This window comes from Acinonyx jubatus, chromosome B1 (genome assembly GCF_027475565.1).
Source record: "Acinonyx jubatus isolate Ajub_Pintada_27869175 chromosome B1, VMU_Ajub_asm_v1.0, whole genome shotgun sequence".
Lineage (NCBI taxonomy): Eukaryota > Metazoa > Chordata > Mammalia > Carnivora > Felidae > Acinonyx > Acinonyx jubatus.
This window is the reverse complement of record NC_069382.1, coordinates 141,338,852-141,361,533: the sequence shown is the minus strand read 5'-3', so window position 1 is coordinate 141,361,533 and position 22,682 is coordinate 141,338,852. Positions and strand designations below refer to the sequence as shown.

Sequence of the window (22,682 nt, the reverse complement as noted above, 5' to 3'; positions counted from 1 at the left end):
TGGAGTCATTATAATTCACTGACAACCCTAACCAGTCCCTTTCATGGGCCAGGCCTTGTGGTTGGGGCTTCAGGTCAGTTACCTCTTCTATATCCATCACCACTCTGAGGGAAATACGACAAGGCCCATTTTACACAAGAGACGCCTCCGAGTCTCAGGGATTCACCTAGACAGGAAGAGAAGGTATCAAGATTGAACCCAGTTTTCCCAATTCAAGATCCATGCTCTTTCTCATGGTGGCCATCCCCTCCCATCTCTCCTAGACAAACCGAATTCTCTCAGGAAACAAACCAGGCACACCATGCCCATCATAGGGACAATATGATGAATCAGAAAGAGCCCTGGAAACACAACTCACTGAGTTCATCTACCAAATGGCCACGTTTGAGGGCACCTGGGTGACTCGGTCAGTTAAGCGTCCAACTTTGGCTCAGGTCATGATCTCACGGTTTGTGAGTTTGAGCCCGGCGTCAGGCTCTGTGCTGACAGCTCAGAGCCTGGAGCCTGCTTCACATTCTGTGTCTCCCTCTCTCTCTGCCCCTCCCCTGCTCACGCTGTTTCTCTCTCTCACACAAAACAAATAAACATTAAATTAAAAAAAAATAGCCATGTTTGTGTGGACAGCGACCGTGATGGCTACTAGAGAAGATAGTTTTGTGACGCTGCTGCCTTTGGCTCCTGAACAAAAGCAGAGAAAAGAAAAAGCCGTAATCTCTGACCCAAGGCCTGTGAACAGCCTCTTCAAACCACCTGGGTCAGGAAGACTTTGGACAACACCCTCCCCATCCTGCTTGGCTTTTTAAAGTAAGTCAACCACACAGAGGGAAGCACTGTTGAGTATTCCCTAAACAGGTTCTTTCTCTTGCCCAGGGAGACCCGTAGAACAAGTAAAGAGAGGGCACTACGGGCAGAGAAGATTGGAGGGAATTAAAAGGGTAGTGAGGGCGTGGTTGCCCACAATCTGACTCCAAAGGATAGATGAATGCCGTTTGGCTGTCATTCCAAGAAACTTCTGGTTGATAAACACTGTCTGGTATTTCCTTGCTGATTTCTTACCCTCATACCGCAGGCCCTGATTCCTGTGGTCCACTGAGCAAATGCAAATTACCTGAATCAGGCTGCCGGTGACTCACCGGCTCCCCTTTAAAGCAACTTGGGCTCAGGGCAGTGACTGCTCAGGGTGGAAAGCCATGGCTCACCAACTCCGCTTCGCCTGCCGGCTATTGGTCTGCTGGGTGGTGGTAACCGTGACAGAAGGTAAGGCTTTGGCTCTTATTCTACTGTGGGTCCCTAATTAATAAGTTGTGTGAAAAGACAACTATATGTATCCATGAACCGGACATAATTTTGTCAGCTTCCATCAGCCTGTGTGGTTGAGGAGAAAGAAGCTAAATTTTGTCATCTGAAGACCTTAGTCCTCGTCTCAGCCCTAACTATGTGACTTCAGACATACTTAAACTTTCTCACATCAGTCTCCTCATATGTGAGGTGACAGTATTAATAATTATTATGGGGGTTATAAGGACAAAATGAGCTATCTTGCAAGAAAAGCTCTTCCAGCTCAAAACACTATTCAATACCAGTTGTTATTATTGTAAAGCTAACAATTTCCACCCTGAATTATGGCAGGGTCCACCTCTTGCTATCCCCAGCAGCACAGTAATTTGCACATGGTGGCTGTTTAATCTGTTTGTTAATTGCTTTAATTAATCACATCTAGGCAGCTGCGTCTTGGGGCTACCGAAGTGAACATAGCTTTCTCTAGGATTATATTACATTCTGCTTCTCCACTGCTCCTATTCTCTTTCCTTTCCCCCATCACAAGGTTTCCCAGGCGGCCTGAGCTTTAAAATTGGTTTGCACACCCCTGGAGGAAAGAGAGAAAAGGCTAGGGAAGAGGGGAGAAAGGGAAAGGAGAGAAAGAGATGCTGGGAGATCTGGGTCTAATGTTGTTTCTTTCACAAGTCACCTTCGTTCCAGCACTAGATACTGTTCAGGGAGGTGAGACCCAGGATCAAACCAACTACCCTGGGGTCTCTGCAGGGGCTCAGCCAGACCCTAGTCATCTCCCCTCCCCCAAAGCTCACATACAGAGGAGAGAGGCAGAGACCCGGAGGCTGGGGGCGAGACCACCAGAGGTCACTTTGCCCAACCTCTGCATGAACTCTGGCAATCAGAAGGGGAGGAGATATTACAAATGACACCTGCCCCGTTCCCAAAACCAGACCCCCAAGCACCACCTGCTGAACATGACATCTAAAAGAGGCATCGTAAAACACAACCAGCCACCTACCTGACATCTTCTTTCCAGAAAGTGAACCACTCTTCGGGAAACTTTGTAAATACATAGCTGAACAAGCTATAATGAGGTCATAGGTGTATCCACATCTGAAAAAACACCAATTAAAATGTGAGATATGACTTCTGAATTTGGCTCATGCTTCCCACTGTCCCTCAGGCTGGCATCGAAACTCCTTCAAATGTAGCTTCGCTCTATCCATGCAGCCCTGGTTCCAGCTCGTCACTCGCCTATCTGTGCCGTGTCCGATCGTGTGTGGGTGTCCAAACTCACCCTGCCCTCACCTGTTTATTGCAATTCTGCTTCACCTGATGACATTTAAATGTAGCTATAGGATTGCTCCGCAAAGATTTTTTTTAAGGTACATAATTGAAAGGGGCGCCGGGGTGGCTCAATAGGTTAAGTGTCCTACTCTTGGTTTCAGCTCAGGTCATGATCTCATGGTTCATGAGGTCGAGCCCCATGTCAGGTTCTGTGCGGACAGCGCAAAACCTGCTTGGGATTCTGTCTCTCTGTCTTTCGCTCTTTCCCCCTCCCCTGCTGGCATGCATGTGTGTGCGCGCTCTCTCTCTCTCTCTCTCAAAATTAAACTTAAAACAAAAGAAACACATAATTTAAAAATTGCTATCTCTCTCTCTGACATCTCGGAATTATAGCAATTTGTACATCATCCGTGACACGTGCCTCTTCCTGCTCTGTAGTACAGATCCATGTATTTGTAGCACTTCCCAAGTGCAGGCCCGTGTCTTTATTATCTCTGAGTTTGCCCTAACACCTAACACAGTAACTGCACACAGTGGAAATGACTGGCTTCAGAGCACAGAATTGAAAGAGGCCTTTGTGACACTTTCTGGGCTCCAAATTCTTTCCCTGTCGGCTTAGAGATTTGACCAAAAGAGCCAGTCATTCTGTGAGTCTACAAAATGAGCTGAGTTGCCGTTATTGTGAGTAAATTCATCACAGAACTTATATTCCTTTCTGGTTCAACTCTGAAAGCACATGAGAATTTTCTATGACTCCATGGGCCTTATAAGGGGAGAAATGCGTACTCAAACATTATGTGTGAGTTTACTTCTCTTAAAAATCAGTACGGTTCATTACAAACCAGCTATCGTCTGCCCAAACAACCACAGACTACAGGTAATCGTTCTGCTGGGGTGTTTTTTCTTTTTTTAAAGAAAAGGGACTTCTCATCCTTACTTTAAAAAAAAAAAAGTACTAGTTGTTGATATGCTATGAATTGCATGTCTAGACTATAATAAACCCGCTCAAAATTGATATCCAAACTTCAAGTGATACTTTGGCTTGATTTTTTATTATAGTCTAATTTTAAATGTAAGTTATTGCAAATTTTCTGGGACGGAAATTAAATACTCATGAGCTTCACAAAATCTACAGAGAAAAACCCTCAACATCTGCCTGACCATTCATTCAATTTATTGACTATGTACTGGACCCCCCTCTAAGCCAGGTATATTGTAGGTGCTAAGGACAGAGCCATGACCAATAGAATCTCTGTTTTCATCAAGGTCCCGTTCTAATAGCATCTGTACCCTTTAGTCCTATCAGTAGCCACATATTTTATACCTAAAGTGGAACCCGATGGGCCCAAGAAAATGGGCCTTTGTGCTGATAGAATCTTTCTTCCATGACATTCAAGATTAATAATAACAGTAGCTAATGCCTACTAAGTGCATACTGTGTATCAGACATGTTCTGGACACTTTACGTGTCTTAATTCAGATAATGCAACAAGCCAATGAGGTAGGTAGTATTTTTTTTTCCATTTTACAAATAAGGAAAAGGAGACTCAGAAAAGTTAAGGAACCTGTCAATGGTCATACAGTTATTAAGTGGCAGAGCTCAGGGATCCTGGTTCTAGAGTCTATGCTTTAAACACTATCATGTTCTGTCTTATAAATGTTTTTTAATCTATATTTATTTTTATAATGTTTATTAACTTATTTTTTAGAGAGAGAGAGAGTGGGGGAGGGACAAAGAGAGAGGGAGACAGAGTATCCCAAGCAGGCTCCGTGCTATCAGCACAGAGCCCCATGCAGGACTCGAACCCAAGAACTGTGAGATCATGACCTGAGTCTAAACCTCAGACACTTAACTGACTGAGCCACCCAGGCACCTCTCAATCTGTATTCAAATATTTCACCTACTTTGGTCTGATTAATGTCACAGAAGGGCTCTCATCTTTGACATTCAGTGCCTTTGGGGGCATGTCTGTGTGTTAAATATTGAAAACCATCTATTTATAATGATCGCATCATCTCTGAGAGGTGGGGAGATGGTAACTTTGGCAATTATGGAAACAGAGATTTCTCTCAATCAATTCAATTCCACTGCAGGCACTGTGGCAGGGCTAAGGAGATGTGGTCTACAGGGTGGTCATGTGGATGTTCCGGTGGAGAAATACAACCACTGAATAGTAATCACATGACTGATGAGTATTCTGAAAGTGGACTCCCAGAGTGGTATGGAAGCATAGCGCCAAGGGCTTTAAGCCAGCCTCAGGGTAGGAAAGACCTCACTGAGGAAATGAGGCATGAAATATGCGTAGGAGTAAGCCAGGCAAAGAGGACAGGAAATGGTGCTTGGGTATCTGGAACCAGTTTGTTAAAAGCCCAGGACTGGTAATGACTTTTGCCAGAGTAGGTTTTCTTGAGTAGAGAAAGCACAGTCAGGTTCCAGTAGATTAAATATGGGGGGCCATAGGGGGCACATGTAGATGACTGTGTAGATATCTCTCTGAAGTGAGAGAGATAAGAACCAAAGAAGTTCATGGCAGATCACTGAAGTTTTCTTTCTGAAATATGCAGCTAAGTAGTCTACTTACAAAGGTAGAGAGACTTTTGAAGAAACTTCTTCAAATGAATGACAAAGAATGAGAATTTTGAAGGGGCTTTGAGAAGAGTGTCAAAGATTCAGAAGCTAGTGGGAATGGAGCAGAAGGAGGAGAAACAAAAGAATTGGTGAGCAGTGTTAACTCAGCCAAAGTTGGAGACCGTGAATGGCATCAATGTCCTCACCCAAATGTGCGGCCTTAACCTGTATAGTTTCCCAAATCAATCCCTATGGTTCCCACATTTTAGAGCCCTTGTGCTAGTCAACCAGTGCCCTGCAATAGTCATCATGTGTCTAGTTTGCTGGAAGAATATGGTTTTACGTGGTCCTGCCCACATGCTTGGGCTGGTTACTAGGACAAGCTTGTATCTTGATATAGAGCTCTTGGAAATCCCTGGAAGAGAGCAGTGAACACTGCTGGACATCCCAGAATCAGAGAAAACCTACCTACCAGGCTCTAACACCCCAGAGTCAGCAGGAAGATTTGGTTGAATAGCCTCAGGTTTGAGAAATGAGATGAGCACAAGGGTAGGTGGTTGATTTGATGTTAATGGCTGGAATACAGTGTACTGAGAGGCAGAGCTCAGGCCTAGCTAAGTCTGATCTAATAACAAAATGTCAAGATGGAGTTTAAGAAGAAAGTTAGTTTCTGGTGCCTCGGTGGCTCAGTTGGTTGAGTGTCTGACTCTTGATTTCAGCTCAGGTCATGATCCCAGGGTCATGCTTAAGATTCTGTCTCTCTCTCCCTCTGTCCTTCTCCCTGGCTCACATGCATGCATTCTCTCTCTCTCTCTCTCTCTCTCTCAAAAATAAAATAAATATTATTTTAAAAAAATTTTTATCTTTATTTTTGAGATAGAGACAGAGCTCAAGCAGAGCAAGGGAAGAGTGAGAGGGAGACACAGAATCTGAAGCAGGCTCCAGGCTGTGAGCTGTCAGCACAGAGCCTGATGCAGGGCTCAAGCCCATGAACTGTGAGATCATGAGCTGAGCTGAAGTCAGGGGCTTAACCAACTGAGCCATCCAGGTGCCCCTAAAATAAATCTTTAAAGAAGAAAGAAGAAAGAAGAAAGAAGGAAGAAGGAAGAAGGAAGAAGAAGGAGGAGGAGGAAGAGGAGGAGGAGGGGGAAGAGGAGGAGGGGGGGAGGAGGAGGAGGGGGAGGAGAAGAAGGAGAAGGAGAAGAACAAGAAGGAGAAAGAGATGGAGAAGGAGAAGAAAGAAGAAGAAAGCTAGCTTCTCCACACTGACTGGATTCTCTGCAGAAAGCTTTCATGTTACAACAGTTCAGGAACAGACACCCACTCAAGCCAGCTTAAGAAGAGAATAAAGTAGGGGCACCTCAGTGGCTCAGTCGGTTGAGCATCTGCCTCTTGATTTTTGGCTCAGGTCATGAGCTAACCATCATGAGATCAAGCTCTGCTTAGGACTCTCTCTCTCTCTCTCTCTCTCTCTTTCCCTCTCTGCCCCTCCCACAAGTGCACGCACACACACACACACACACACACACACACACACACACACACACGCTCTGCCTCCCTCTCTCTCAAAATAAATAAATTTTAAAAAGGAGGCACCTGGGTGGCTCAGTCGGCTGACTTCAGCTCAGGTTATGAACTCACACCTGGTGAGTTTGAGTCCCAGGTCGGGCTCTGTGCTGACAGCTCAGAGCCTGGAGCCTGCTTCGGGTTCTGTGTCTCTCTCTCTCTCTCTCTCTGCCCCTCCCCTGCTCATGCTTTGCCTCTCTCTCTCAAAAATAAACATTAAAAAAAAATTTTTAAAGAGTAGGTGGAGTGATTATTATAAGGATATTTCTAAGACCCTTGTGCACAGCCAGGCTTCAGAGGGATCAGCCCTAAAGAGTCAAGAACCAAGGCTACTCTTACCACCACTCTGTTACCACATGGTCGCTTGTCTCTCTTTCTCTGAAAGGCCTTACCATTTTATGGCATCTATGGAAAGACTGGCTTCTCTGCTTACTCATCATTCAACTGGCCAAACAAAACCTAACACTCCAGTCCCTGCCCTACACCTTCCACTAACATCTTCCACTGTGTCTCTTTGTTGAAATCCTTAAATGAGACTCTGATTGGTCACTGACCAACCAATGAATGAGGTGAGTGTCTATCAACAGGCCAATCAGCCATAGTCAAAGATACGTAGGACTGACCTTTCCAGGGGTTGTGGGTAAAGCAGAATCTCCAGAAGGGGCTATAAACACAAGCAGGAAATAGGTATGTCCTACACAACCAAGAAATCTGAATTCAGTTGTTCTAAAGGTGAGGGGAATCCAGTTCTTTCAAGTGCCTCAGTACTTTCAACTTTCTGTGGGGAATTTGTTTTTCCATCATTTACATATAGCATCCCCTTCCAGGCCTGTGTTGGTAAGTTTGTAAGAACATGAAAGAATAATTTTCTGAAGGGCTTACTTTTTCAGAGCCAATTCCATTGGATGATACAGAGAAGAGTGTTCTCTATAGAGAAGACCTTGACACTTGAGCTTGACCCAAATTTCTTCTCAGAAACTAATTTCATCCTGGTTTTTAGTACTTGCTCCCCCCCATGTGTAGATGCCCACCCCCACCCCCCCACTTCCCTCTTTAGAGAATGATTTCAGTGCTAGGGGAAGTGAAGCAGACCCCTTGGATGAATAGCCTTCACAGGGAGGAGCAGTTATTCTTATTTTCTTAACATTAATTCTTTTCCTCCGCTGAATTCTCTTTTATTTTTTAATTTTTTTTAGTGTTTATTTATTTTTGAGACAGAGAGAGACAGAGCATGAACGGGGGAGGATCAGAGAGAGGGAGACACAGAATCTGAAGCAGGCTCCAGGCTCCGAGCCGTCAGCACAGAGCCTGATGTGGGGCTCGAACTCACAGACTGTGAGATCATGACCTGAGCCGAAGTTGGCTGCTTAACCAACTGAGCCACCCAGGTGCCCCTGAATTTTCATTATTTGGTTATAACTTATGAACAATAAAATATACAAATCTTAGAGGTACAGACTAATCACATTTTACATATACACATATATGTATGTCTGTATGTATATAAACATGTGTGTACGTATATGTATGTGTAAATATAAATGTGTGTGTGTGTCTCCATAACCACATAACAACCACCTGAAACAAGATCTAAAGAATCCTACCTTAAAAAATAATAAAAATAAATAAAAATAAATAATTCTTTTTCCACAAAATAACACCTACCCTAACCCTAAATTAATTACTTAAGAATTTTTTGTGACCATAGATGGGTTTTCCTTGTTCTTGAACTTTATATAAGTGGAATCTTACAGTACGGACTCTTTTGTGTCTAACTCCTTTTGCTCAATATATCTGTGGGATGCCTCTATGTTGTCATATTAGTAAGTCTTCCTTTATTTGTTGCCCCCTTTTCATTGTATATACACGGTTTGTTTAACCTTTCTCCTATTGATGGACACTTGTACTGTTTCCAAGCTTAAGAGCTATTATGAATAAGGCTTAAGAAGGGTGGGGGTGGGCAGCCGAATGCCTCAATGGGAAGAGCATCTGACTCTCGATCCCAGAGTCCTGAGTTCAAGCCCCATGTTGGGCATGGAGCCTACTTAAAAAAATAATAATATGAATATGAACAAGGCTGCTATGAACATTCGTGAAGCAGTCTTTTGAAGACATATGCATTCATTTCTCTTGGATAAATTCCTCAGAGTAGGACTGCTGGGTCATGAGTTGTGTTCATGTTTCATTCTGTTGGACCTTGGCAGTTTTTTCAAACTTGTTTTGAGACTTCTCTATTTCTCTCTCCCAATCTTTCTGCCCTGCTGCCATCTAAAGTATCTCCCTTCTGCTTCTGTTATCAGGCCTTTTTGCTGATTTGCACCTTTCTCCCCGTAGGACAAAAAGCAGTAGCCACCCCTCTTAGAGGCTCACAAGATGATGGAGGCCCTACAGACTGCGAGATCTTTACACTCACCCCTCCACCCACCATAAGGAACCCGGTGACAAGGATTCAGCTCGTCCCAAGGACACCCAAGTGTCCCTTTCACTTTTTTCCACAAGGGCCTAGAGTCCACATTAGGTTTCCAAACAGACCTTTCCTTCCTCGGAAGTGCAATCGTCGTTTTCAGTTTCGTCCGTTCTTTTGGCCACACAGTCGCCTCACTCCTCATTTAAGATACTTCCCCAGAAGAAAACTGTGGAGAGGAAGCTCCTCTGAAGAAAGCAGAGAGAAAAGAGAAGCCCCAAACATGCTGATGCAAAAGAGGCCAATACCTCCGAAAAGAGATTAAAAACATTCCTGCTTTCTTTTTCCAAACTAAAGTGATTGGAGTTGAACATGAAGTATCTTAAACACCACAGACTAGAAATCGTTCTTAATGTCTGCAGGGAAGATATCGGCTTACAGGATATTCATGTTTGCCAGATAGGAGCGATAACTACATTACTCTTATCCCCAACTTTTTAAGATCTCAGGATATTCATGCAAATAAAATCCTAAAGTGGGTGGTTCCAAGAATTCCTGTACAGACTGCAATGCCAGGAGAATCAGCTCTCTCTTCTAAATTAAAGTGAAAGCATTTAAACAAATCGATATAAACCAAATGAAGACATTAATGACACCCTTTTTACTCACTGGAAAACTTACAGAGCGAAGCGCATTTACAAAGTGAACTGTAAAGGAAATTATAGAAAACTGAAAGTTTAATGTTATTCTTATTCTATTCTCTGTTTGGCCATAGTGTAAATAGTGGCTACTTATTCATTTATCTTTTACCGAGGTGTAATTGACATGACATTATATTAGTTTCAGATGTACAATGTAATGATTCCATATTTGTATATATTGCAAAAAATCACAATAAGTCCAGTTAACAACCATTACCATACAAGTTATGATTTTTTTTTCTTACAATGAGAACTTTCAGGATCCACTCAGTTTTCTAATGACAACGACAAAAGAATTATAATCATTAAAGCAAAACAAAGTTATGGGGCATCTAAGATAATACCTTGAAGATATCAAAAACTAAATTACCTAACTTAAAAAACTATTTTTAACTGTAATATCTAAAGTTACTTTTATGTTGACTTTTTAAGCAACCAGTGCAAATTAGTTTGATAAGTATCTCACTGTTTCTCACCTTATCATCATATGGATACTAGCTTAGATTGCTTATTATTTATTTCCCCTAGAACTTTCAGTAAGGTTCCAGACTCAAAGTCTGATTAAAAGTTTACATGGATGATTTCACTCATATGTGGAATTTAAGAAACACAGCAGATGAACATAGGGGAAGGGAAGGAAAAATATGATAAAAACAGAGAGGGAGGCAAACCATAAGAGACTCCTAAATACAGAGAACAAACTGAGGGTTGTTGGAGGGGCATTGGGTGGGGGGATGCGCTACATGAGTGATGGACATTAAGGAGGGCACTTATTGGGATGAACACTGGGTGTTACATCCAAGAAATGAATCACTAAATTCTACTCCTGAAACCGTTATTACACTATATGTTAACTTGGATTTAAATAAAATTAAAAAAAAAATTTTTTTAAGTTTACATGGATGTTCTTGTAACTCTAGAGCTCCAAAGACATAAGTTGAGTCAACTATAGGAAGCTGAGCATGCAACAGGAGTTAACAAATCCCACCGCTTGCATTCATTGGGCATTACTGTAGCCATTCTGTAAATACTGCCTCCTGTCTGTGCCACTCACCTTGCCTGTAACATAGGAACTTGACTTTTGCAAATGTGGTCAAGGGCTTACACCTGTTCCTCCCAAGAAGTGCGTGCAAAAGTTGCTGCTGCTGCCACTGCTTTTACAAAGGAAAAAAAAAAGAACATAAAGACATGAGGTCGCTGGGAGTGTTGCCTGGGAAAGGAAGAGACAGAGAAATTCATCGTACTGTTCTTCTTTGCTATGTGAAAAGATAAAAAGGAAAAAAAAATTCCTTCACTCACTTCCTAGCAAATTTTCTTATAGGAACAGATATTTGCTTCAAAAGTATGAGCTTAAATAAAAACTATATTTGAAATCTTAAGAAACTCTGTATTTTGTAATAAACTGGCTGTCTCGTTTGCTTTCTTTTTGATTCGTGGGGCATAATCAGAAAAGGGCCAAAGTCGGGCAAACCTGAAGACAGGTAAATGTTTGTGTTTGAATCTCACCTCCCTTTCTGGACCCCCTCCTCTATTACAGCACTCTTCCTGCTCCCCACTCCCACTCCAGAGTCTTCCATGGCTCACAGGAATCCCAAACTCAATTGCTCTGAAATCTAGTCCATGGAGACCCTGCTGGGTGACATACAAACCTCAGAAAAATTAAGACAAACTAAAGCATCACCGCTTCAATGCCTCAGTCACTGCATCTGTTATAGAAAGCAGGCTGTTTCTGCAGTGTTTCATAGTAGGGACCTTTTCCAGAATAACTCTGGGTATAATTGCAACATTCCTCCCCCTTGAACATGCATAGAGTTGCCCATATGAAAAGTAGCCTACACCTGTAATTTAAAACGTATGATTTAAATGATTTTTAAAAAATCATGATTAAAAAAAATTTGTATCCTTTTGTCTAATAAATTTTTCTTTAAAAATACAGTGATGCCTAGCAGGTTTATTGCCTCAGGGAGATCGTTTTCATCACTAACACCTCAAAGTGAATTTATGTATCAAATGTGTTCCTCTTAGCATGTAAGTGGGCTTTGTTGCTTTTAAAGCAATGGAAGGGTGTGATAACTCTTGTGCTTTGTGGCATGAACAGCCTATGCATGTCTAAAGTTCCGATTATGCTAGAAAGGCATAACCTGAATCTAATCATCAGACAAACCCAGACTGAGGGACATTTACAAAACACCTGCTGGGTAATCTTCAAAAATGTAGATGTCATGGTAGGCAAAGGTTAAAGGAGATCAAAGAGACATGATAATCAAATGTAACATGTGGTCCTGGAGGTGGGAAGGAGAGGGAGAGATTACCAGAAAGAATAGTATTGGGATGACTGGCAAAATTTTAATGTGGCCATGTGTTACATAATAGCCTTATGTCAGTGTTAATTTTTTTGAATTTTATGATTATGTAAGAGAACATCCTTACATAATAAGATGAAGTATTTGAAGGTAAAGGAGTATGATTTCTTCTCAAAACCATTTCATCTCAAATCATTCAGGGGGCAGCCAAACCAGGAGAGGAGGGACATGCAGGCTGCATGGGGTTGGCTACTAAATGATTGGTTTGTGGCCCATTTAAACCCTGGGGTTTGCTACGCCCCTGATTAGACATGAAAAATTAAGAAAGAGCTGACTTATTTTATAGATGTTACCGTATGGCATTTGGAAAATCATTTGAAACCAATCAAATGTTAGTTTGCTGGGACTGCTATAATGAAAATGCCACAGCCTGGGACGCTTAAACAGTGCAAATTCACTTTCTCACAGTTCTGGAAGCTGGAAGCGCAAAGTCAAGGTGTCAAGAGGGTGGCCTTCCTCTGAGGCCTCTCCCCTTGGCTTGCAGATGGCTCCCCTCTTGCTGCCTCTTCACGGGGTCTTTCTTCTGTGCACGTGTGTGCCCGTGTCTTTCCTGTGTGTGCAATTTTTCTCTTCTTAATAAGGATATCTGTCAGATTGGATATCTCCAAATATAGTCACCCTCTGACGTATTGGGGATTAACACTCCAACATACGAATGTCAGGATACATTCAGCCCATAACACGAGGTATCCAATTTTGAAAGCAATGAACTACAAACTCCTAGAACAGCTGCATAATCTAGAGAAAGCTGGCTTTGATTCTACAGAACACAGTGGGACAATGCTCAGGTGCTTCCAGGAAGGAAGGAAGGAAGGAAGGAAGGAAGGAAGGAAGGAAGGAAGGAAGGAAGGAAGGAAGGAAGGAAGGAAGGAAGGGAGGAAGAGGTTCAGCATTTTCCTTTTTTAAGCACAGAGCATATCTGACTTATTTGTATAACAAAATGTAAGTAACTTTCAAGTTCCTACTGGAACCTCCAGGCTTGTTCTGAACAGCAGAGAAACAAAGGCATCAAGGATGGGAGGTGCAAACGAGTAGGCGCAGCTGAAACCATGCACTGGGGTGGTCAGTTCTATATACCTCAGCACCTCCTAGGGTCAGCACCGCGTAGAACCACTGAGTCATCATGAAATAGCTCTTACCTGGAAACACAGAGTCCATCAACGGTAGAAAGGATGACTAAATTGTTATTGTGTCATACAGTGGAATACCACACAGTAAGGCAAAACCGTGGATGACAGCTTCACATCACAGCATAAATGAACCTCACTTCATGCTGAGTGAAAGATGTCAAATACAAAAGAATACATACAATAAGATTTCATGTATATTAAATTCAGGGGCAGGCAAAACTAATCCATGGTGACAGAGGTCAGAATAGTGATGACATTTAAGGGGTGGTTGGCTGAGTAAGGGCAAGAGGGAGACTGCTAGGAGCTAGAAATATTCCATAACTGGGGGCACCTGGGTGGCTCAGTTGGTTAAGTATCCGACTTCGGCTCAGGTCATGATCTCACAGTTCGTGGGCTCCGCATTGGGTTGTCTGCTGTCAACACAGAGCCTGCTTCAGATCCTCTCTCCCCATCTCTCTCTGCGCCCCCCCCTCAAAAACAGATGAACATTTTTAAAAAACAAAAAGAAAGAATTATTCCATAACTGGATCTGGATGGTAGTCACACAGGTGTGTGCATTTATAAAAATTCATCAAACTGTATACTTAAGATTTACGTATCTTACTATATGTAAGTTATCAGTTAAAAATTTTTAATGCTGTAGGGGCGACTGGGTGGCTCAGTCAGCTAAGCATCTGGCTTCAGCTCAGATCATGATCTTGCGGTTCGTGGGTTTGAGCCCCGCATCTGGCTCTGTGCTGACAGCTCAGAGCCTGAAGCCTGCTTCAGATTCTGTGTCTCCCTCTCTCGCCCCTCCCCAACCCATGCTCTGTCTCTCTCTCTCAAAAACAAATAAACATTAAACAAATTTTTTAATATGTTTAATGCTGTAGTATAAAAGAAATCAGTAAATATATGCTAATTATAATTATAGATTTGTTTATCAAACAAGCATTCAAATATTCTATTTTCTGGTAGATACCAAGGTTGTATAAAGTAATACTTCCCTGATAATAAATCAGACCAAGAAAGGCAAATACTGTATTATATCACTTATATGTGGAATCTAAAAAAGCCAATCACCGAGACAGGGAGAGCAGAGTGGTGGTCACCAGGGGCTGAGGGGTGGGGAAATGGGGAAATATTGGTCAAAGAGCATAAACTTCCAGTCATAAGATTAACATGTTCTGGGAATCTAACATACAGTGTGGTGATTATAGTTAATAACACTGTATTATAGACTTGAAAATTGCCAAGAGAGTAGACCTGAAATATTCTCACCACAAAAACAGAGATCGTAATCATGTGACAGGATGGAGATGTTAGCTAACACTACTGTGGTAATCATACCGCAATATATGTGTGTCAAATCACCATGTTGTACACCTTAAACTTATACAATGATCAGTGTCAATTATCTCTCAATAAATGGCAGGGGAGCCATATTTCACTGGAGAAATATTTCACTGAAACATCACCTCCTCACAGTAAGCAGAAGACTGCATATTTTTCAGTATATGGCAATAAGCATTTGTCTTTCCCAGCGAAGGCAAATTTCAACCGGAGTAGTCTGAACAGCCTTAAATACAACCCTATACTTCATACAGTTGGTTAGCCAAAGAACCACAGAAAGAGATTAACACGCATGCCAAACAGAAAATCTCTCCTACAATGTCAACATGGGAAATTTATGATAAGCCTGAATTGGACAGTAGCGGTTCAATGATTTGTATAGAAGGGACCGTGACAAAGTATGACATCTGAAACCTCCTGACACAGATGTCCAAGTCCTTAAGGTGGCCTGCATGACCTGGACTCCCATTCTGGGTCCCCAAACTTTTCCTCTCTGACCTTATCTCCTACCTGTCTCTTCCTTTTTCACTCCACTCGGACACACTACCTGCCTCACTATTCCTCAAGTAAACCAAGCATATACCTGTTAGTGAACTTTTTTTTTTTAAAGTTTTGCTCAACCTTTTATTTATTTATTTTTTTAATTTTTTTTTTGTAACACTTATTCATTTTTTGAGAGACAGAGCATGAGTGGGGGAGGAGCAGAGAGAGAGGGAGACAAAGAATCCGAAGCAGGCTCCAGGCTCTGAACTGACAACCCAGAGCCCGACATGGGTCTTGAACTCACAAACCATGAGATCATGACCCGAGCCGAAGTTAGACGCTCAACCGACTCAGCCACCCAGGTGCCCCTGTTAGTGAACTTTTAAACTTCCTGATATTTAACCCTAGATGATTCCAAATCAGCTTCCACATACCAGGGGAAACCTCAGGATTTTAAAATCTTCTCCAGAAAAGGGGCACCTGGGTGGCTCAGTTGGTTAAGCACGGGACTCTTGATTTTAGCTCAGGTCATGATCTCATGGTTTGTGAATTGAAGCCCTGACAGGGCGGGGCCTGCTTGAGATTCTCTCTCTTCCTCTCTCTCCAGTCCTCTCCCGCTCATGCATGCACACTCCCTTTCTCTCTCTTTCTCTCAGAAATAAATAAGCATTAAAAAATAAAATAGGGGCACTGGGTGGCTCAGTCCATTGAGCAACTGACTTCAGCTAGGGTCATGATCTCGCAGTTTACGAGTTGGAGCCCATGCCAAGGTCTGTGCTGACAGCTCAGAGCTTGGAGGCGGCTTTGAATTCTGTGCCGCCTTCTCTCTCTGCCCCTCCCCCACTTACATTCTGTCTCTCTCTCTCTGTCTCTCTCTCTCAAAAATAAATATGCACTAAAATTTTTTTAAAAATAAAATAAAATAAAAAATAACATCTTAAATCAAATTAAATTAAATTTCCCCAGAAAAAAATAACTTATTGAGGAGATACATACATCCCTCTCAAAAAATAGTTACTGCCACCTATGCATGCTTTCAACCTTCTTTTAGGAATTTTAATGTGAATATCCCTCTGTTTTAGTGCAGATAAATCCCTCTCTTTTGGGAATTTGTTAGAGAACTGGTCGTAATAGCAACCAGAGATAGAGAATCCGCCAATAATCACTCACTCATTTTGTAATTTCGTCAGGCTTTCATTAGCAACATCTATCACTTAAAAAAAAAAAAAATCTGAGTCCAGTCCTCTCTGTCAAGTTTTCTTCCAGGCCAAGGGAAGACATACAGGTTTCCTAGGAAGGCTAATCATCTGAGATGCCTCCTCAAACTGTTAGTCTTTAAATATCTGTTCACCAGTCGGGAGAAACTGATTTTCTGACAACAAAATTAATAACACACTTTGGTTCATGTTCTAAACAGAAGGGCTATTACATGTTTAGTACATAGTAAACCCTTTACTTTCTTTAGAAATATCTTTCAAAAATAAAAAAATTTTTAATTAAAAAAAAGAAATACATTTCAAAATTTTCTTCCCTTGGAGAATTAGATGCCCACCCTTATTCAAAACAGAGGTAGATTTTATACGATCATTGTGATCATTTATGATCATTATATGATCATAAAATTGTGTTTGAAATCTGTTTTAAAGTTCTCCATGTTGGCAAAGCATTTCTCGTTTTCTGTAGTCCCTTTTCAGTTTTCCTTGGTGGTGCTTTTCTCAAATCAACATGTTGAGAAGTACATTAAGGGCTTACGTTTTAGACACAAAATAGGTCGCTCATTTCCCCTAACCAAGATGTTCTACAGTATTTCAAATTCCGAGTTCTTGTGGACTGACGGCTGACTTACACATACCAGCTGGCTGACATCAAGGTTGGAAGTGTGTCTGGGGCTGTACCAGGCAAACTCCCCATGAGGCATGCCAACAGAACTAGCCAGTGTGGACTCCCCAAATCCCATTCATTGTGAGCACTGGCTTACATTTTGCTGCTTGTACAGAAACCACACTTGAAGACCATGCTTCCAGTGAATCACAAAATGTCCTGAGCCCTCTTTGGATTAGCACTATTGGAAGTGGCCTGGTCGGCCCTCCTTGCCACTCTGCCTTTGCCCTTCTGCTCACATTTCATTGCTGTGAGGCAAATTTACTTTCATAATTCTCCAACTTCTTTTTCTTTTACTCAGGATTTTCAGCAAAGTCCACAGCGCTGCCCTACCACCCCCAGACTCCCATCAGCCTAGCCCTCCTCCAGCCACTGCTTCTGCCTTCTGACCTCTGAGTCACCAGCCACCTGCTGACATCAGGGGAGCGCTGACACCGTCCCAAAGACCGAGGCATATGCATTGGTCTCTTCTCCCCTTGTGCTTCATAAACCCCTGGGACTGGACTACTGGAGTGTTTAACCGTCAACGTCCACCAGAGGGCGCCACAACAATGGCGGTACCATGTGATGGCCATGGATCACACCTAACCGTTCAAATAGATTAAGAACTCGTCAATATTGGGCCCTTAAAAATGGAAAAAGAAGACCTTTTCTTGCATAGACAAAAGGAATGGATAAATACCCCTCAGGTAACGTTCATCACAGATTTAGCATTTTTGCCTTTGTAAAGGACAGGATAAGACTTACAGTGAGCCTTGAGCACAGTGAGTGGGGCTTTACTGCCACCTCCTGGAACGTGGCTTTGCAGCACTGGGCAATCCTGGGCAGAGCCAAAGGAGTAGGGAGGGTGTCATCTTAGCAAAATGGATTTAAGGCCAACTGAAAGCAAACCCTGAGCTCAGAACTTTCATAATTACCCTGAAATAATTCCTGTCTGCCCAAAAAGAACAGACTTCTTCAGCCTCTACCCTGGAAGGTAGGAGTGCTTATCTCTTACTTCTCTCAGGACCCAACAGAAGAATGGGAACCTGACAACCTTACTTAAAAAGCCAAGTGATTTTAAGGTACATTTTGCTGGCTGGTACTGCGGAAGACAGTATGGAGGTTCCTCAAAAAATTAAAAATTGATCCAGTAATCCATATGATCCATATGATCCATATGATCCAGTAATTCCACTACTGGGTATTTATCCAAAGAAAACGAAAACCCGCATTTGAAGGGATACATGCACCCCTATGTGTATTGCAGCGTTATTCTAATAGCCAAATTATGGAAGCAACCTAAGTGTCCATTGGAAAATGAATGAATAAAGAAGATATGGTGTACATATATACGATGGAATATTATTCAGCCACAAAAAAACCAAATGAAATCTTGCCATTTGCAACAACATGGGTGGATCTAGAGAGTATAATGCTAAGCAAAATATGCCAGTCAGAGAAACACAAATACCATATGATTTCACTCATATGTGGAATTTAAAAAACAAAACAAAGGGGGGAAAAGAGAAAGACAAACCAAAAAACAGACCCTTAAATAGACAACCAGCAGAGGGTTACTAGAAGGGAGATGGGTAGGCGAATGGGTGAAATAGATAGATACAGGGGGTTAAGGGTACACTTATCAGGGCGCCTGGGTGGCTTAGTCAGTTAAGCCTCCAACTTCAGCTCAGGTCATGATCGCACCTTTGGTGAGTTCGAGCTCCACATTGGGCTCTGTGCTGACAGCTCAGAGCCTGAAGCCTCCTTCAGATTCTGTGTCTCCCTCTCTCTCTGCACCTCCCCCACTCATGCTCTCTCTCAAAAACGAAAAAATGTTTGGGGCGCCTGGGTGGCTCAGTTGGTTAAGCGGCCAACTTCGGCTCAGGTCATGATCTCGAGGTTCGTGAGTTCAAGCCCCACGTCAGGCTCTGTGCTGACAGCTCAGAGCCTGGAGCCTGCTTCGGATTCTGTGTCTCCCTCTCTCTCTGCCCCTCCCCTGCTCATGCTCTCTCTCAAAAATGAAAAAATGTTTTAAAAAAAATTTTTTTAAAGAGTACACTTATCTTAATGAGCAATGAGTAATACATGGAATTAATGAATCACTATATTCTACACCTGAAATGAATGTAACACTGTATGTTAACTGTACTGGAATTAAAATAAAAATTTAAAAATAAATAAATACATTCTACTGGCTGGGTTGCATTTCCCAGTACAAAATATTTTTTTTAATTTTTTAATGTTTAATTTATTTTTGAGAGAGAGTGTGAGTGGGGGAGGAGCAGAAAGAGACGGGGACAGGATCCGAAGCAGGCTCTACACTGACAGCAGCAAGCCCGATGCAGGGCTCAAACTCATGAACCACAAGATCATGACCTGAACAGAAGTCAGACCCTCAACAAACTGAGCCACTCAGGCACCCCCAGTACAAAATAATTTTGATCTAAAATATACCTTGAGCCAAACTATATGATCTTAGTCTGGAATTTGCCTTTGTTTTCAGGAGGTAGGAAAAACATTTACAAAGGAAAATCTCCAAAACTCAAGCTACAATCTACCTTTGTTTTTTAAGACTTTTAATATCTTTTTTTTTTAACATCTTATTTATTTTTGAGACAGGGAGAGACAGAGCATGAACAGGGGAGGGTCAGAGAGAGGGAAACACAGAATCTGAAACAGGCTCCAGGCTCTGAGCTGTCAGCACAGAGCCCGACGCGGGGCTCGAACTCACAGACCGCAAGATCATGACCAAACCGAAGTCGGTTAGGCCTAACCGACTGAGCCACCCAGGCACCCCATAAGACCTTTAATATCTGTTATTCACAGAAGGAGGAAACCAAATGACTGATAAACATACAAAAAGAATAATTATATAAAAATATGTGTAACCTCAGTAGTAAACAAGAAAATATAAACTAAAGAGATGAGTTCCACCCATCAGACTGGTCAAAATGGAAATTATTAGTAATATCAAATATGGTCTGGGTGTCAGGAAATACTTTCTCATACACTGTTGGTGGGAAACAGTACAGCATTTTTTAGAGTACAGTTTGGAAGAACCAGTCAAAATCTAAAATGAAGCCTACCTTTTGCAGCTCCAAATATCCATCTCTGCTGAGCTTTGTGACTGTTTCTCCAGCATCCATTCTATGTATATTCTCCAAGCTGGGTGGTTCCACAGGTAAACTGACATTGGCCTAAACCAATCGGAAGAATCCTGTTTCCTTTTGCTTCTGTCATTATTAATTCAGATAAAGGAATTTAACAGAGGCTCAAGCCAATAGGTGCATGCCATTCCCCTGGCTACAGTGCTCGATTCACAGTGAGCAATATCCAAATTTGGCTTAGAGTGAAGTGAAGTTTTGTCTGGTGGCTAGAGAAACGCACTTCCTCCTCTATAAGTGAATGATGAAGCATGTGACTCCAGGAGTCTAAACTCCCAAGGTTTATATTATCTAAACAAAAAAGTTTACATTCATTCCAGTTCTAAATAACCATACCCATATATTTATTTCAACAAACACACACTGCTCTACCATTGACTGAGCGGGGCTGAGTAAATTCCTTAAGCCTTTTAAGCCTAGTAACTTGCCTATAAAATACGGATTATATTCCTTCCTTCATAAGATTATTCCTATTGTCACATGGAAATCACTGTGTGAGATGGTGTGGAACAAAAAATATATAAATAGGATGTTCCCTATTCCTATTCTTTAGAATAGTTCCCATCTTTAGAGACACAGAAAATTTAGTGGGGTGATGACACTGGATTATTGTTCTTGCATACAGACCTCAGAATCAGGCCCTGACTCTTCTGGAGAGTCTAGGAACAACTTAATAAACAACTTTTCTACACACACACACACACACACACAGTATCTTCTATATATCTACTACCTATATATCTACATATCTAAATCTACATATCTATATCTATATATATCTATATATATCTCTATATAAATATATAGATATAAATATCTATATATCTATATATAAATATAGATATATAGAGATATGTAGATATAGATATGTAGATATATACATATACATATACATATACATATACATATACATATACATATAGTTGGGGGGAAAGACAGTAGGTATACATGTAAGCAAAAGGAATGATGGGGCTAAAAACAAGTTGGGGAGGAAAGTAGCCAGTTGGAACACTGTTGTCATGGGGAGGAGGGATAGTTTTAAATTCTAGCAGCTATGTTAATAGAGATCACTTTCCATATCTAGAAGCAAGGAGATAGCTGAATGGGTATAAACTGACAAAAAAACCCTATTCTCGTGACTGATAGGAGCTATTCCCATTGACTAGAGACAGAAATATACTGAATGGAGATATTTTAGTTTCAATTCCCTGATTCTTTCTTATTTTAAATTCATGTTAACCAATGATACATTTTCTAAAATTTTGCTAGAATCTTTCTCACTTCTACAGATGATCCTGCATGCCAAAGTAGAATGAGAAAGGATTGAATAAGGCTATGTAATGGGGAGAAATAAAATTTCACTGAAAACAAAGGAAAATAACATTTTGTGGGTGGATTTTTTTAAAAGAAAATTTCTCAGTGTATAGTACATCCAACATCAGATATCCACAAACATCTATAAACACAAAGCTCTAAATCACAAGTTACTTACAAGTGATGAGAAGTGATGTCAAGGTTTGTGGTAAGGTACTTCTCAGAAGGCCATGTTAAGAAACAAATACACTGTATGTTAATTACAGTTTCAAATTTTCTCATGTCTGAAGTTAAACAGAAAAAATAAGGCCTTATAAAAGCAGTGAATGGAAAACGTAATTTTTCATTCACATAGAGGTATGTTAAGAGTCCATTACCAATGTAAGAACACATCACAAAACAATAAAGAAAAATTCATTTAGTCCAATTCACAAGAACCAGCCTTAAAGCCTTAGGAGCAGTGACCCTTGCTGTTTCTAATTCCCTGCCAGTGGTTCAGTTTTATAGAGGAAGGCTTAGAAAACAAGTTAATCACATTTTTCAGTCTAGCCTGACTCAGAGTTTAGTGCAGATCGAAAGTTCTATTGTAGCACAACTCAGATAAAAGAACAAATAATGAGAGAGTCACATAAGGAAACATGACTTCTTTGTTCCCATTTCAATAGGAAGTCAGCTATTCTAACTGAGCAAAGGATTCTCAATCAGGAGACCCAAACTCTAAGCCTCGGTCTGTTACAGCTTTGACCAAGCATTCTTTACAAGACATGTTACTTTATGCCTAGGCAGCTTGTATCATGCACTGTATAAAAAAACTAACTTTCCAACACCCAAAAAATAAAAAGTCCAATTAAAAATGGGCAGAAGACATGAACAGACATCTCTCCAAAAAAGATAATACACATGGCCAACAGAAACATGAAGAGATTCTCAACCTCACTCACCATCAGGAAAATACAAATCAAAACTACCATGAGATATCACCTCAAACCTGTCAGAATTACCAAAATCAAAAACATAAGAAACAGCAAGTGTTGGCAAGGATGTGGAAGAAAAGGAACCCTCACGCACTGTTGGTGGGAATGCAAACTGGTGCAGCCACTGTGGAAAACAGTATGGAGGTTCCTCACAAAATTAAAATTAGGGCTACCATATGATTTAGTAATGTCCACTACTAGGTATTTACCCAAGAATATGAAAATACTAATTCCAAAGGATGTATGCACCCCTATGT

The 22,682-nt window shown here is 41.4% G+C and overlaps 1 protein-coding gene across 1 annotated transcript; it reads left to right on the top strand.

Moving 5' to 3' along the window:
* The first annotated feature begins 1,079 nt into the window (after positions 1 to 1,079).
* On the top strand, positions 1,080 to 11,215 carry ODAPH (odontogenesis associated phosphoprotein). Its single transcript, XM_015080157.3, has 2 exons — positions 1,080 to 1,257; positions 9,032 to 11,215. The coding sequence occupies exons 1-2, from the start codon at positions 1,191 to 1,193 to the stop codon at positions 9,424 to 9,426; spliced, it is 462 nt and encodes a 153-aa protein (XP_014935643.2). The 5' UTR covers positions 1,080 to 1,190; the 3' UTR covers positions 9,427 to 11,215.
* Positions 11,216 to 22,682: the final 11,467 nt, after the last annotated feature.